Raw genomic sequence first — 15,542 nt, forward strand, 5'->3', positions numbered from 1 at the left:
ACACAGGAGATGCAGTGGGAAGGGGGTTGTGTTATGTTCACCAGCTGACCTCAGAGCAACTCCTGGAGATGGTGGACCCTGGAGAATGCTAACTGCTGTCCCTGCAGTGTCCGGTGGGCTGGGTCCAGTCCTCACCTGGCTGTGCACTGGGGACTGTTGCCCCATTGTACAGATGGGGCAACTGAGGCCCCAGAGTAGGGGCCACCAGAGCCGGTATCCACACCCCGGTAGTGCAAGCCCCTCATCAACCTCCTTCAAGAGGCAGGTCTGAGTCCTCGCGGTTTGAGTCCTGCTGAGTAGAGGGGTCAGGTTGGGTTGAGGGCGGGGTCTTCAACCTTGTCCAAGACAGAGTTGTGGTCTATTGATGGCTACCCATTATCCAGGCTCTGTCCTGTGAAGGGGCTGCAATTCTGTCCCTGTCTGGCCTCCTGTCTGGTCCAAGTACTTGTCCTTTCTGCCCTCTGACCCCTACTGCTACAGCACCTTGAGTAAACCTGTCCTCTGCCCTTAGGTGTGTCCTCCCCCCCCCCCCAATCTATTGACTCACCCTGCAGCTGAGATATTCTTCCCACATTCAGACTTACCCAAGTCCCTCCCTTTTCTTTATGTCGAGGCGTGATCCATTCTGAAGTAGTCTTTATACACTTATTGCTGTTAAGTGCTGTCCAGTGACACTGAATGGGGTTTTTGAGGAGAGCTGGGGAGTTTGGAACCACTGACCTTGCCATTTGCAGTCCAGTGCTTATCCTATAGCACCACACCAGGACTGGGAGATGGGAATCTTAGAGCCATCTTAGCATTCTGTCTCCATCACAGAAGAGCTTAAAGACCAACAGAACACAGAGCGCTACATATAACACGATGCACATTTGTTGTGTGTGTTTTTTCACGATGCGCTCTTTATTACGTCACACTGGAACTGGAGGTCAAACGAAGTAACCTACCTAGTTGGTCATTGTTGTGAAGTGCTGTCAAGTCACTTTTGACTCACAGCAGCCCTGTATAGGGTTTCTGAGGAGCCGCTGGTGGGTTTGAACCACTAACCTTTCAGTCAGCAGTCCAATTCATCAAAGTGTGTCTGTATATAAAAAGTCAAGGGACCATCAAAGCAGAAGAGCATGAGCAGCAAAAATGGAGGCAGAGGTGAGGACATGGAGAGAGAGGGCAACTGAGGACTCTGGACTCATGGAAAGAGAAAGGCTGTCTGCTGACAGCCAGGAGGCAGGCTTGCAGAATGTGGCCTTTGGCTTTTTAAGTGATTATGTAATTCCTCAGTGTTTTGTGTACATTAAAAAAAAAAAAAAAAGAGGGAATAGAAGTAAATACTGTTGAGTGATGATGCATGGAGGGGATTGTAATCATTGCAGTGAAATGAAATATGATAGGATGAATGCAAAACTGATGTTCTCCCATGTAAACTATCACTCAATTCACAATAAAAACTTAAAAAAAAAAAAAAAAGTCAAGGAAATGATCATTTCCAAACTCCAGTGAACAATTATTGGAAGGAGTTAAAGGGGGTGAGGTGAGGGGACGAACACCCAAGAGGTGCAACTGACTGGTTAAGTTTCAGCTTTCAAATTCCCTAGTAGATATGTATCTTCAGTGCATTATTAAATGGACAAAGTTAGAGACTGTTGAAGAGGGCGGTATGAGCAGAGGTTGGTAACGATTCAAGTGTATGTACTTTGTTGCTGTTGTTGTTGACCCCCAAGTCCATTCCACCTCAGCACTGACCCTGTGTGGCACGACACTTCATGTGACAGAGGCAGACTGCCCCGTCAGGTTTCCTAGGCTGTGATCATTAGGGGAGCAGATCGCCATCTCTTTCTCCCTCAGAGCCATTGGGGGGATTCAAACCACTAACCTTGGGTTTGCAGCTAAGCACTTAACCATTTCACTCCTAAGACTCTAAAAGGCGTGTTACCCATCACTCTTGGGGTCCTCAGTTGATCTGAGCAGCTCCTCTGAAGTTGCCATGTTAACAGTCTTTTTTAATGGGAAACCCATTCCCTGAGTATTTCTTAGACGTTAGCCTGGTGTCTGACATGTGGGGCCGCAGGGGCTGGGTTCACTGCAGGTTTGTGAACATTGTTTGGATGAATGACTACAGAAAGCCACTTTCACACTCGTTTCCCTCCCCAGAAAATCGCCTTCATGGTAGCGTTGGGCCTGGTCACAACGGAACACCTGGAAGGTAAGGATGGAGGCAGGCTGGCACGGGAGTGGCCCACCAGGCGAGTAGGTGCGGGGTCTGATAGCTGAGGATCCCTCTGGGGGTTGGGGGGAGCTATCTGGAGGTGATGTGGCAGCAGGGAGAAGCGGCAGGCCTCAGATGTTCTGGGTTAGGTGTCGGCAGCACCTGATGACCCGTGAGAGCGACACCAAGTTTCAGCTGTCAGACGGTTGGTTGTCAGCCCCCAACACAAACAAGACGAAGATATGCACACACACCCGGCCCCATGACTGTCGGCTTCAAGTTTATCTCTCAGCGCACTCTCTTGTTCCCATTCTGAATCTCAGTTTCTTCATCTGCAACACCAGGAACATGTCCTTTTCAAACCCCCCAGGGCTATTGTGGGAATTGAGATTAGAGTGCTTTTCTGTTTGCGGTTGCCCTTACAGGGACCTGTCTTTCTGTCTTGCTTCAGGGCTACCGCACATTTTACCAGTGAAAGGTTTGTGCCAAACATGCACCAAACAAGTCGATCACTTCCGTTTTCCCAACAGCGTACGCTCCCATTTTCTTATTTCTCACAATAGCGCCAACTTTTCCATCATGCTCCTGCACGCATAGACCGTAGTCTAGTGCTATCCTAACTTTCCCATGTTGCACCGGGGCACCGACAAATGCTGGTGACTTGCTTTATTGCAGCTGTCTGGAACTGGACCCACAATACCTTTGAGGTCTGCCTCTTTTGTTTTCATAAACTGTCGTCATTTTGAACACTTGTCCCCTGGGGTGTTATAAATACTCATTTCCTCAGGCCCCATCTTCTTCCTCAGAGGGTCTGAGGTGCCCTCCGGGAGACACGTCCAATCCCACAAACAGGAAAACCGAACCAACTGCTTGCTGTCAAGTCAGCTGTGACTCACAGCCGCCCACCAGCACAGAGTAGAACCGCCTCAGAGGGGTTCCAAGGCTGTGGTCTGTGTGAAAGGAGACGGCCCCATCTTTCTCCCACCAAGCAGTTGGTGGGTTCGAACCACCAACTTTCCAGTTAATAGCCCAAATGCTTCATCCTCTGTACAACTAGGGCTCCATTCCCAATCCTATACAAAAAGGCTTAAAAAGAAAACTCAGGCCCAAGGAGACAGATTAGAAAAGGTCAGAACTTCTCTCCACCCGGCCCTGAAGTCTGCACCCATGTTTGCTTAGAGCCTCCAGGCAGTCAAAGCAAAGAAGGACAAAAAGAGACACCATCCTGGTGTGGCTCTGTGGATTAATGAGCCAGACTGCAAAGCCATATGAACTGCAAGGCCGGTGGTTCAAGCTCACCAGCTGCTCTTCAGAAACCCTATACAGGGTCACTATGGGTCGGAATCGACTCGACAGCACTCAACAACAACATCAGTGTACAGCAGAGCCCTGGAAAGAGCTCCTGAGTTCGGTGTCGCTCAGCGAAATGCCCTGAGCAAGCACGTGCACTTGGCCTCTCCGGGGGCCATGAGCCTGGCCCCCAGCTCAGCCAAGAGATCCACCCACCTGCCATAGAATAAAGTGGGTGTTATCTAGAGACCCCCAACCCACCTGGGGCTACTCTGAGGCAGTAGTGTTGGGGTGTGGACAAGGCTGCGGGCAGGCCTAGGTGGTGCGGGAGGAGTTCAGCCAGCGCCGTGTCTGCCTTTCCAGAAATCCAGAGCAAACGCCAAGAGCGGAAGAGGAGGAGCACTGCCAACCCCGCCTACAGCGGCCTCTTGGAAACCGAGGTGGGTCCCGGCAACCACTGGGTGGAGGCTGGAGGGCTACAAGAGTCCCTGGGGCCTCCTGCTCACTCCTGGTCATCACTCACCCACCCTTGCTGGGATTGGGGTCCAGAGGGTGATGGCACACATGCCCCTTCCATCCTCCCGAGTGCAAAGTCAGGGAGAGAATCTGGATGCTTCACTGAGTGAACAGCTCCCTGGAGCATTGTGGGTAAACTGACCCAAAGAGAAAGGCCCACAAGAATGGACTGAGCTCAGCCAGCCCCAGGAAGGAAGGGTGGAGGGAGAGGAACCTAACTGCCCTTAAGCTGAAGTCCTTCCCTGGGGAATAAAAGGGTGTCGGGGAAGTAGAACCAAGGAGGTTCATACTTCCACCATCATCATCATTACCATCAGTACCACCATCACTCCTACCATCTCAACCACCATCACCACCACCAACACTGCCATCATCACATCGACACCACCATTACCATCATCACAACAACATTCCCATCATCACTCCTGTCATCTCAGTCACCACCACCGTCAACACTGCCACCATCACATCATCACCACCACCATTAACACTACCAACATCAATCCTATCATCAACATTACCACCATCATCACCACCACCATGACCATCACCACCACCAACACTGCCATTATCACATCAACACCACCATTACCATCACCACCACCACCAATATTGCCATCATCACTCCTATCATCTCAGTCATCACCACTGTCAACACTGCCACCATCACATCATCACCACCACTATCATCATCATCACCACCACCATTACCATCACCACCAACATTGCCATCATCACTCCTATCATCTCAATCACCATCATCACCACCACCACCCCTACTATTACTGCCATCACCACTACCTCTATCATTAACATCATCACCAGTACCAACACCACTATCATCATCACCTGTATCATCACCAACACCACCATTACCACCATCTTACTATCATCCCTACTGTTATCACTGTGGTGTGGCGCCAAAGGATAAGCACTTGACCTCAAGGTCGGTTTGAACCACAAGGCCGGCAGTTAAAACTCACCAGAGCTCCTCAGAAACCCGATACTGGGTCACTATGAGTTGGAACTGACTTGAGGGCTCTTACAACAACAATTACCATCACCATTAGCCTCACCACCACCATCATCATCATCACCATCATCATCTCAGAGTGTGACTTCCCAGCCATCTATAGGGACAATGGTCCCTAACCGCAAACATGGCCTCTTATGTGCCCACCTGCACTCCAGTGGACAAGATGCCATTTTCCGAGACACTCTGGGAGTGTTAGACGAGGCCATTGGCTGCAAGACCCCACCTGACTCCAACACCGTTGAGAACTAAATGTTAGCTTTGTTTCTGACCTGTCTCGATTTGGGGTCTCTGAGTCAGGCATACTTCATAAATGCAGCTTTTGTTTCCATCCTCTTCTACTGCCCCAGCGTCCCCATCTGTCTCTTCTTCTGCATTGGCTGAGATGTCCTGGGGAGCCTGTACCCCCGAGTAGTGCACCTGTCCTAGGTGGGTCCTGGGCGGGGCAAATGGTAGTGGCACCGAGTTGAGGCTCCCCATCGAGCCTGGCCTTTGTTTTGTTTTCTGTCTCCTATAGAGGAAGCGACTGGCCTCCAACTATCTCAACAACCCCCTGTTCCTCACAGCAAGAGGTGAGTGCTGCCGTGAGTCTGTGCCTCTTCTCCTGGTGGGCCCCCCCTGCCTGCAGGGTAAAGGGGGTATTTCTGGGCATCCAGGCCTGACCCTGTCTGTGGAGACGTTCCTGCATCCAGAGCAGTGACTGGTTTCCTCCTGGTGGCAATATATTAATGGTCACCAGACCCCCCTCCCCCCGTCCCCTCACTCCAGCCATCTGCTCTGTCCTCATAGCATCTTTAGAAGAGTCCCTTCCATCTGACAAGAGCAGAGACCCAGCACGTGGTATCCGTGGCAGTGCCGGCAGGACCACCCACATATAATTGGCCTTGCTTCTCCCAGCACCCCTATCTGCAGCTCACACAGGTGCTGAGGCACAGCCCAAGCCACAGGTGGTCCAGGCCAGGCGTGATAGGCTACCAGGAGCTCTGCTGAGAACTCTTCTCCACTCCTGCCCTGTCGCCCCCATACAGCATCAGATACCTCGTGGGCTGGGTGGCTCCACCTATACCTTGCCCATGCTGGACACGGGAGCCCTGGATCTCTGTCAAGCTCTGCATCAGGCTCCCTCTGTACAAGGCTTTGGACCCAGTCTTTTAGGGCCCTTGACTTGAGCAGGCTGGAGTGAATGGTGAACCCACACTTCATCGAAAGAACCCCCCCCCCAAGCTGGCTTTCCCTGTCTTGCAACCCTTGGTCCAGTCCAGTGTCTCAAGGGATCCAGAGACCCACGTCTGGGGCCCCAGCCAGCAAGAAGGACACATTATATTTTCAATTAGAAAGTTTTAGTAGTCCTAATTGAAAGCTGGACAGTGAATAAGGAAGACCATAGAAGAATTGATGCTTTTGAGTTATGGTGTTGGAGGAGAATATTGAAAGTGCCATGGGCTGCCAAAAGAACCAATAAATCCATTTTGGAAAAAATGCAGCTAGAGTGCTCCTTGGAGACCAAGATGACCAAACTTTGTCTCTCATACTTCGGACAGATTGTCAGGAGGGAACCAGTCGCTAGAGAAGGATATCATGTTTGGTAAGAGGGAGGGTCAGAGAAAAAGAGGAAGACTCCCAGCGAGATGGATTGACAAAGTGGCAGCATCAATGGGCTCAAGCATGGCAGCAATGGTGAGGTTGGCCCAGGATCTGGCAGTGTTTCATTCTGCTGTGCATAGGGTCTTTATGAGTTGGTACTGACTCGATGGCACCTAACAACAACAAGTGGTGCTATAGGATAAGCACTGGACTGCTAACCACAGGTTGGCAGTTCAAACCCACCAGCCACTCCTTGGAACCCCTATACAGAGTTGCTATAAGTCAGAACTGACTCGACGGCACTTAACAATAAAGGCAGAAAGCTTAGTGACTCTATAGGATAAACTCTGAACTACAAACCACAAGGTTAGTGGTTCAAGCCCTCCAGGGAGAAAGATGAAACTTTCTGCTCCCGCATAGATTTACAGCCTCAGAAATCCTATACCGCAGTGGTGATGAACATCAGGCTTGCAGGCCACATAAGGCCCTTGAAATCATTTGGTGTGGCCCTGCCAAGGCATCCACAGTTCCAGCCATCACATTGGTGGCAGTGGTGTTAGCGTGCTGTGGAGTTGGTTCTGACTCATAGCGACCCTGCGTAGAGTTTCTGAGGCTGTAAATCTTTATGGGAGCAGAAAGCCTCATCTTTCTCCTGCTGAACGGTTGGTAATTTTGAACTGCAGACCTTGAGGTTCACAGCCTGATTTGTAACCACTACGCTACCAGAGCTCCTTAGCCATCATTAAGGGTGAGTTAATTCAATGTCATAGCAAGCTGAGTTTTTGTTTTGTTTTGTTTTGTTTTTGTTTTTTAAAGCTTTTATTGTGAATTGAATGAAGGTTTACAGGGCAGCTCATCAGTTTCACATTCAGCAAATCATTGTAATGATTACAACCCCCTCCATGCACCAGCAGCTAACAGTGTTTACCTCGGTTGCCTTTTTTTGTTTGTTTTTCTGATGTACACATACCACATTGAAAATGTATACTCATTTAAGGCACTTTGGGAGTGTAGTGGTTACGAGTAAGGCTGCTAATTTCACAGTCAACAGTTTAAAACTACCAGTTCCGTGGGAAAAAGATGAGGCTTTCTGCTCTCGTAAAGATTTACAGCCTTGGAAACCCTGTACAGGGTCACTATGAGTCAGAACCGACTCCACAGTTCTTAACAACAACAACAGAGGTCCACAGGGCACATTTTGCAAGCTAGCCTTCTGCTCACAGACACACTGCCTTTCTCAGTCCATGGGCCTCGAGTCCTCTTCTGCTCTGTCTCTCCATGCCATCGCCTCGGCCACCATCGCTGTTGTCAAGCAGGCTGGTTTTTAAGTCGGTAATTCTGTATGGCCCGCAAATGTTGTTATAAATTTTGGCAGAAAAGAGGTTCCCCACTCCTGCTATACAGGGTCACTACGAGTTGTAACCGACTCCACGGCACTGAACAACAGGTCAGGAAGAAGATCCTGGTGGTACAGGGGGGTAAAGTGCTCAGAGGCAAACTGAAAGGTTGGTGGTTTGTACACACCAGCTGAGCCACGGAAGAAAGATGTGGCAATCTGCCCTATAGATACACAGTCTCGAAAGCCCTGTTGGGGGTCTTTCTAACTCTGTCCTGTAGGTCGCTCTGAGTTGGTCAACCTGATGGCAATCAGTTGGTTTTGGTAAGGGCAGAAAGTGACTGAAAAAAAATGTGAAACTTTTCACTACCGATCAGCAGATAAGCACAAATCTGCCCATGCTGACTTGTTTGCTGGGTGACCTGTCCCTGCCTGCTCACCTTCAGAACTGAAAGGACAGGCCAGTGTTGTAGCCATCGAGTGGGTGGTGCCCATGCACTGAGGATAGGAGTAGGTCACAGACGAGCAAGCCCGGAGACACGTGCCGTCTGAGGAGTTCCTGGAGAGCTGGTCCCTGCCACAGGGTCCTCATTTCTCACAGATGAGAACAGAGCTGTCACCGGGGCCTCATGGGCCTCCCACCATGTCCTGGGGGAGGACCCTGGCCTTGGCCTAGTATATGTCCCATCATACCTTGAGCAAGGACCCTGGTATAGGCCTCTTGGGCCTCCCATCATGCCCTGGGTGAGGCCCCTGGTATTGACCTTGTAGATGTACCATTGTGCCCTGGGTAAGGACCTGGTATTGACCTTATAGATGTCCCATCATGCCCTGGGTAAAGACCTGGTATTGACCTTGTAGATGTCCCATCATGCTCTGGGTGAGGATCCTGCCACACTAGGCCCTGTGGGCCTCCCATCATAACCTTGGTCTCGTAAATGTCCCATCATTCCTTGGATGAGGATCCTGGTGTAGGCCTCCTGGGCCTCCCATCATGCCACAGTAAGCCCCTTGGACTCCTTTCCTGATCCTGTGCTCCTCTGAAGCCCACTAATGCGTTCTCCGCCCTTCTTCCCTGTGCTAGCCAATGAGGACCCCTGCTGGAAGGTACGTGTCCCCTCCCCCTTCACACCTAGGTGGGTGGCGCATGCCTTCTTTCAATAAACGGGAAGCCTTTCTGGCCCAGGTAGGAAGGATCACTCAGAATGTCCCAGAAAACCCAAACCCTCTTTCTAGCAGCTAGGCAGTAGGGCATTGCTTCAAGGCTCAGTTCATGGACACAGGGTCCCTGGTGGCTCTGGATTTGCTGACCCTTCCAGGAACTGGACTCGGCAACCCCAGGGTCTCGCCCCACGTGCCCCATTTTGTTGCCCCTGTGAGGCATCCATCACACAGCTGCTAAAGACCCCATTCCCGGCCAAACCTCAGAATGGGTTTGGCATTTCCCTTTTTACTCAATCTCTGATCTAAAAAAAACATTTCACAGTCCTAATAGCCAAGACGTCAACCCACTGAGAAACCTAAGGCTGGTCCAAACAGCTCCAGTCAAACTATGTTTCCATGCTTACCACTGGCACAGAGGAGTGTGGCAGGCATGGGACCGGGGATGCCTCCAGCTGCTGGTCCCAGCCCCCATCTTCAGGTCACTGTGTGACCTTAAGCAACACCTCACCCTTGCTGGGCCCTGAAATAAGGGTGTGGACAGGGGTCCTGTGCTCCATCCTGTCTGTCACCCCTCCTTCAGGGCAGCCCTGGATGGCTTTTTCATAGTGTGGGTAACCCCAGACAGGACCCTCTGGTGTTTTCCACCTCTGTCCTCCCACGAGCCTCGGAGCATCTGACACCGGCTTGGGAACCAGCGTATCGTACAAGGTGGTAGGAAGCAGTTTCCATTTGGCAGGTGGCGGGGTGGGCCTAGAGAGTTCTTCCACTCAGCTGTAGGACCTGTAGTGAGCTCCCAGTGGGAGTGTGTACGGAGAGGCTCAGCAGCCAAACAATGGGCGCTGTACTGGGGACATGAAATGTCTCCTCATCCTGAGGAAAGGAGGAAGCTACCCTGCTCTGTACAAGTTACCTTATGAAGGCTCTGACGTCCTTGTCTCACGCAGCCGGTGTGACGTAACTCCTGGTTGCTGGAGATACCAGTTTTGATGGAGGTGTTGTGAAGAGGATTTGAGGGGGGTCAGCTAGAGGACCAAGGGGAACTCCTCAATCCCTGAGGCTGGCCTCACATGGGGGATATAATGGGATCCTCTGAACCCTGGCCCAGCCCCCCAACAGGATGGATGCCCAGGGAGACTGTCTGCTGGGCCGGCAGGTGTTTGGCCACAGCAGGTGGGAAGATTCTGTGTGTTACATACACTCATTGTCCACCTGCATTTTACCACGCCTGCTAAGAGATGTGGCCCAGGTGTCTTGTGTGTCCCGTCTCCCTGCCTGACCAGCACCGCCCACCCTCTCTTTCAGAGCGAGATCATCCACGATGATATCTGTGCTGCCTGCAAGCTTGGTGCTGACCTGCAGCCTTGTGGCACCTGCCCTGGGGCCTACCACCTCAGCTGCCTGGACCCGCCCCTCAAGACAGCGCCCAAGGGCATGTGGGTGTGCCCCCAGTGCCAGCAGAAGGTAGGGAGTGGTGGCTGGAGCAGGCTTCCCTCACCCAGTATCCAGGAGGGGCACCCAGGTTGAGAGGGGTTGGGTCAATTGGTGTGAGGGGTTCCTGGGCATTGTGGGAAGTTGGGCCACAGCCATCCCTGACACTCCCCAAGTAGGACCACCCCCAAGCCATGGCCAGCTGAGAACCACTGTTTAATCTGAGTGAGCATAGCTGGCTTCGGCTGCCGTATAGGACTTGGGACAAGTCACGTGGCTTTTGAGCCCCAAACACCCTCTCGGTAGGAGCTGACTGACAACAGAAACCGCAGAAAGCCAGTGTCGGTTACCACACTCGGTCTTTCTGATACGACTCAACCGCATACGGTGAAAACTGTTGTTGCGGAGCCCTGCCCAGTTGATCTGACTCACAGAGACCCTGCATACGGTTTCCATGGAGCAGCTGGTGGGTTTGAACCGCCCACAGTGCCACCCCAGGACTCCCATAAAAACCTATCACAACCCGGAAATGCTAATTCTGGTGATGATGCGGAGAGGTAGGCGCTCTGGCCTGGCAGAAAGGAGACGTGTCGGCGCAGAGGGTGAAACACTGTGCTGCTATTGTGAAGGTGGGCAGTTCAAACTCAGCAGTCGCTCTATGTTAGAAAGATGAGTCTGGCAGTCCGCTTCGGTAAAGATGCCCCGTAGGGCAAAAGTCAACCCTGTCAGAGAGGGAACCTGAATCCACACAACAACAATGGGCTTGGCACCTTCTAAAACCTGGAATCCTGCCTTGGGGAATCTAGTCTAAAGAAGTGATCTGAACACAGGGAAAGTTTTTTGTAACAAGAAAACTCAACGCATGAAACAGTCCAGAATGAGGGAAACTTGACACATGATATAGTCCAGAATGAGGAAAACTCGATGCATGAAACAGTTAGTGCAGAATGAAGAAAAGTCAACGCATGAAGTAGTCCAGAAGGAAGACAACATGACGCATGAAACAGTCCAGAGGACTAATGGGTCATATGAACCCCAACTTCCATGACTCTGAGAACTAGAACTAGATGGTGCCTGGTTACCATTATCAGCCGGTCTGGAAGGGGTCATGATACAAGGTCCTGGGTAGAGTGGGAGAAAATGTGGAACAAAACTCAAAATCATAAAGAAGGCCAACTCGAAGTGGTCTGATAGCGGTGAAACCCCGAGGCTATGGCCCTTAGGCACCTGACAGGCCTGGAGCTGAACCCACCCCGTGGCTCAAATTTCAACTGAACGACAGGCCTATAAGGTGAACGGTGTTGTTAAATGCCGTAAAATTGGTTCCGACTCAGAGTGATCCTGTTCAGGGTTTCTGAGGAGCGGCTGTTGAATTTGAAACACCAACCTGGTAGTTCAAACAACCCAGCAGTCCTGTGCTTATCTGAATTGCACAGGCTTTAGAACAGTCAGCCCACACGACATCAGAAGGGCAGCATTTTGCCCAGGAGAAAGGTCAGGAAGGGAGATGGAAGCTATGGAGGAAGCGAGTGGAGCGCTGTATACACGTGGGGGCAGCGTCAGTGCCACGAACACAGCGTAACTGGATTATTGGATGGAAAGCCAGTCTGCTCTGTAAACGTCCATCCAGGTCACAATTAAAAAAAAGAAAAGGGGTTGTTTACCTAGGACTGCTCTCCGACCCCTGGACGTAGGAAAAAGACAGATGAGCATTCACTCATTCAAGAAGTCTGGCACCTGCTCCAGGCCAGAGCCTGTGTGGGGGGTCCTGGTGGTAAGCATGAGTGAGCCTCAGAAGTCCCTATTGGACAGCCTCTGTGAGCCAGACCAAGACATGAATGGTCACCACCCTTGGTGACATGTGCAGCTCAGAGCGGTCAGAACAACCCCTCCACCTACCCTGAGTGTCACAAAGCCAGTGAGTCCCAGTTCACACTCTTTCCCATCTGTCCCCAGGCCTTAAAGAAGGACGAGGGCGTGCCCTGGACTGGGATGCTGGCCATCGTGCACTCCTACGTCACCCACAAGACAGGTAAGTTGGCACCGGGACTGGCCCAGGGTGCGGGAAGAAACTCAAGGCCCTGTGCATGTGGCCACAGCCACCGTTCCCACCACAAGTGGGGCCAGGCCCCGTCTCAGGCCCTCCTCCTCCTGCCCCTCCGGCTCTCCAGCGGTCAGCCTGGCTCACCGGCCCTTCTTGGGGGCGGCTTCTCTTGTGCAGTCAAAGAAGAGGAGAAGCAGAAGCTGCTGCAGAGAGGAAGCACACTGCAGAGTGAGCACCGGCAGCTGGAGGACAGGGACCGCCGCCTGGCCTCGGCCGTGAAGGTGCGCGGGGCGGGCGGGCCCTGCTCTACACAGCCAGGTGTACGCCGTACGCCAAGTGCTAACTTGTCCCGGCTCTGGAGCCTAGGGAAGAAGGCAGACTCACCGAGGATCGAGGATTGGTCAGAGAAGCAGTAATGGGACCCATCAGAAACCTCTCTCTTAAGGAAGGGAGAGAGGCCTGGCCCGGCTCCTTCTCAGCTCTGTCCCCTTGTCAAGAACCTGACCCTCTCTGAGTGTAAACGGAAGAGAGTTGTTCCTCCTCCGGAGGGCGGGACGATGGTGGTGGTGGTGATGTCATGGTAGTGGAAATGGTGGTGGTAGTGGGGACTGGTGGTGCTGATGATGGTGGTGGTGGTGATGATGGTGATGGTCGTGGTGGTGTTAGCAATGGTCATGGTGGTGGTAATGATGGTGGTGGTGGTGATATCATGGTAGTGGAAATGGTGGTGGTAATTTGTGGTGTAATGACAGTGGCGATTGTGGTACTGATGGTGGTGGTGATGGTCATGCATGGTGGTGGTACTGGTGTTGGTGATAACGATGTGACTGGTGATGATGATGGTGATGGTCATGGTGGTAGAAATCGTGGTGGTGGAGATGGTAATGGTGGCTGTGGTGGTACTGGTGATGCTGGGGATGGTGATTAGGATTCTAACAGCAGGGCCAGGCCGTAGCAAAGTTCTTTAAATTCAGTGTCTCATTCCATCCTCAGTGAGCCTCAGAGAGAGGCTCTGTGGTTATCTATGACTTAGAGCTACAGCAACAGCCTCAAAGCACATGTGCCCAGCTCTAACTGGGGCCTTCAGTGCTTACTGCTTCCCTGGATTGCCAGAGGCAGGAAAAGGATAGGAACATAAAGGCACCATGGAAGGTGAGAGTGGAGATGTATCCAGCAATTGAAAGGATTTCCTGGCTGCTGGCTCAGCCTGATTTTTGGGAGCCCTTCACCTGGTTTTTCACCATGTGGGCTGGACCAAGGGGCTGGCTGCCAGCACTTGAACTCTAACACTGTTCTCTCTGCACTCTCTCCCTCCCCCCGCCCCCAACAGAAATGTCTGGAACTCAAGACCAGCCTGCTGGCCCGGCAGAGGGGCACTCAGTCGTCCCTGGAGCGTCTGCGGGCCCTGCTGAGACTCATACGGGGTGAGCAGATGCTGCAGGTCACCATGACGACCACCAGCCCTGCCCCACTGCTGGCGGGGCCCTGGACCAAGTCCTCTGCTGCAGCCATGCACTCTGCCTTCCAGCAGCCCCAGGGGCACAACTGACCCCAGGGACCAGCTTCACAGCCTCCGGAAGTTCCTCACATGCTGGGGTTCTGTCGGCCTTAATTCATATCACTATGAACTTCAGACAAAGCAAACCAGACAGACAGGAGAAGAAGGGGGACGAGCTGGGCCGGGGCCCCAGCGTCGGGACTGGACAGTGGTGGCGATGACAGGTGACAGCGCTCTACTCCCCACGCGATTCCCCAAAGCCAGCTGAGAAGAGGCAGGCTCAGGGCACACCGTGATTGCCCCCCAGATACAGCGGGGCTGCCTCGGCTTGTGGCTTCCAGTCCTCGGTCTCTCCCCAGCCTCAAACTGCCTCCAAGAGACACAGAGGTTGTGGGGAGGGCCACGAAGACCCCAGGGCTGGTGTCTCTGGGACATCCTGCCAGCGGGAGTTCGAAAGACACAGACATAGCCAAGTAGTAGGACTAGTTGGGTTTGTGGCTGTTGGGATGAGAAATGGGTAGCGAGCTCTAGGTAGGAATTGGATGCCCCCCGCCCCCCCGTCCTCAGGGCCACCACACTCACAGGTGCCCACCTGGTGCCAGGGTCCAAGCTTACTCCCCCCTTGCCGGACGCCCAGGCCCTCTGTCAGTATTATGAGATCGCAGCAATACAGCTGTTAAACTTGAACTCGGCACCCCAAGTCTCGGAGCTCTCAGGCACCCACCCCTCCCTCCTTCCTCTGGCCAGCTGCTGGGACTCGTTTCGACTCTCAATGTCTTTTCCTTGTGGAGTGTTCAGGCCAGATGGAGCAGAAACCACGCAGGGCAGGCAGTTGGCAGGTTTCCTGTTTGGGGTTGCCACACCCCACACGGAGGGAGCCTTTCACGGCCTCTTCTCTAAGACCCCATAAATATCCCACTCCTCTTTTCTTACCAGTACAGACACTATGCCAAAAAATAACTTTACATTTTTGTATGGTGTTTTTATTGTAAGATATTTAATGTGAAAAAGGTAGGGAGGGTATTTGCTGACTTTTTTTTTCCTGCTTATAGAAATCTCTGCTTCAAGGTAAAAGTGAAGACACCTCCCCTTTTGGGAGCCTGTCAACCCGGGGAGAGAGAGAGCCAGTTTTGTTTTGTGTTATTTTAATAACTGGGTGGAGGTTTGGGAGGCAGGAATAAAAGCGGTGGTGGCCCCTGGAAGGTTTGGCCTTTGGGGAGTCTTGAGCCCTTCACTTATCGCTTTTTGTGGGTCCCTCAGTCGGCCAGGAGCCCAAGGGGCCCGCATGCCAACTTGCAAAAGCTGCTGAGTTTCCAGGGTGGATTTTGCCGGGCACAACCACCCAGTCGCTTCTTTGGTTCCAAGAAACGTAGCACATGAAGACAAGCATCCAGGAGCCGTAGGGCTCCCACCCACGAGCCCCTCTCACACAGTGCATCGAACACGCAC

The 15,542-nt window shown here is 52.4% G+C and overlaps 1 protein-coding gene across 2 annotated transcripts in view; it reads left to right on the forward strand.

The window, feature by feature from the left end:
* PHF21B (PHD finger protein 21B) overlaps positions 1–14,272 on the forward strand; it is a 118,959-nt gene extending 104,687 nt beyond the window's left edge. The window contains exons 6-13 of one of the 2 annotated variants that reach the window (XM_006866836.1): positions 2,146–2,197; positions 3,854–3,930; positions 5,557–5,611; positions 9,044–9,066; positions 10,426–10,584; positions 12,508–12,583; positions 12,773–12,876; positions 13,926–14,272. In XM_006866836.1, coding sequence (XP_006866898.1) covers positions 2,146–2,197; positions 3,854–3,930; positions 5,557–5,611; positions 9,044–9,066; positions 10,426–10,584; positions 12,508–12,583; positions 12,773–12,876; positions 13,926–14,144 — 765 coding nt within the window. In that variant the 3' untranslated portion in view covers positions 14,145–14,272. The remainder of the gene's footprint in view (positions 1–2,145; positions 2,198–3,853; positions 3,931–5,556; positions 5,612–9,043; positions 9,067–10,425; positions 10,585–12,507; positions 12,584–12,772; positions 12,877–13,925) is intronic. The other variant, XM_006866837.1, reaches the window with a different exon arrangement.
* Positions 14,273–15,542: the final 1,270 nt, after the last annotated feature.

This window comes from Chrysochloris asiatica, unplaced genomic scaffold, assembly GCF_000296735.1.
Source record: "Chrysochloris asiatica unplaced genomic scaffold, ChrAsi1.0 scaffold00097, whole genome shotgun sequence".
Classification (NCBI taxonomy): Eukaryota; Metazoa; Chordata; class Mammalia; order Afrosoricida; family Chrysochloridae; genus Chrysochloris; species Chrysochloris asiatica.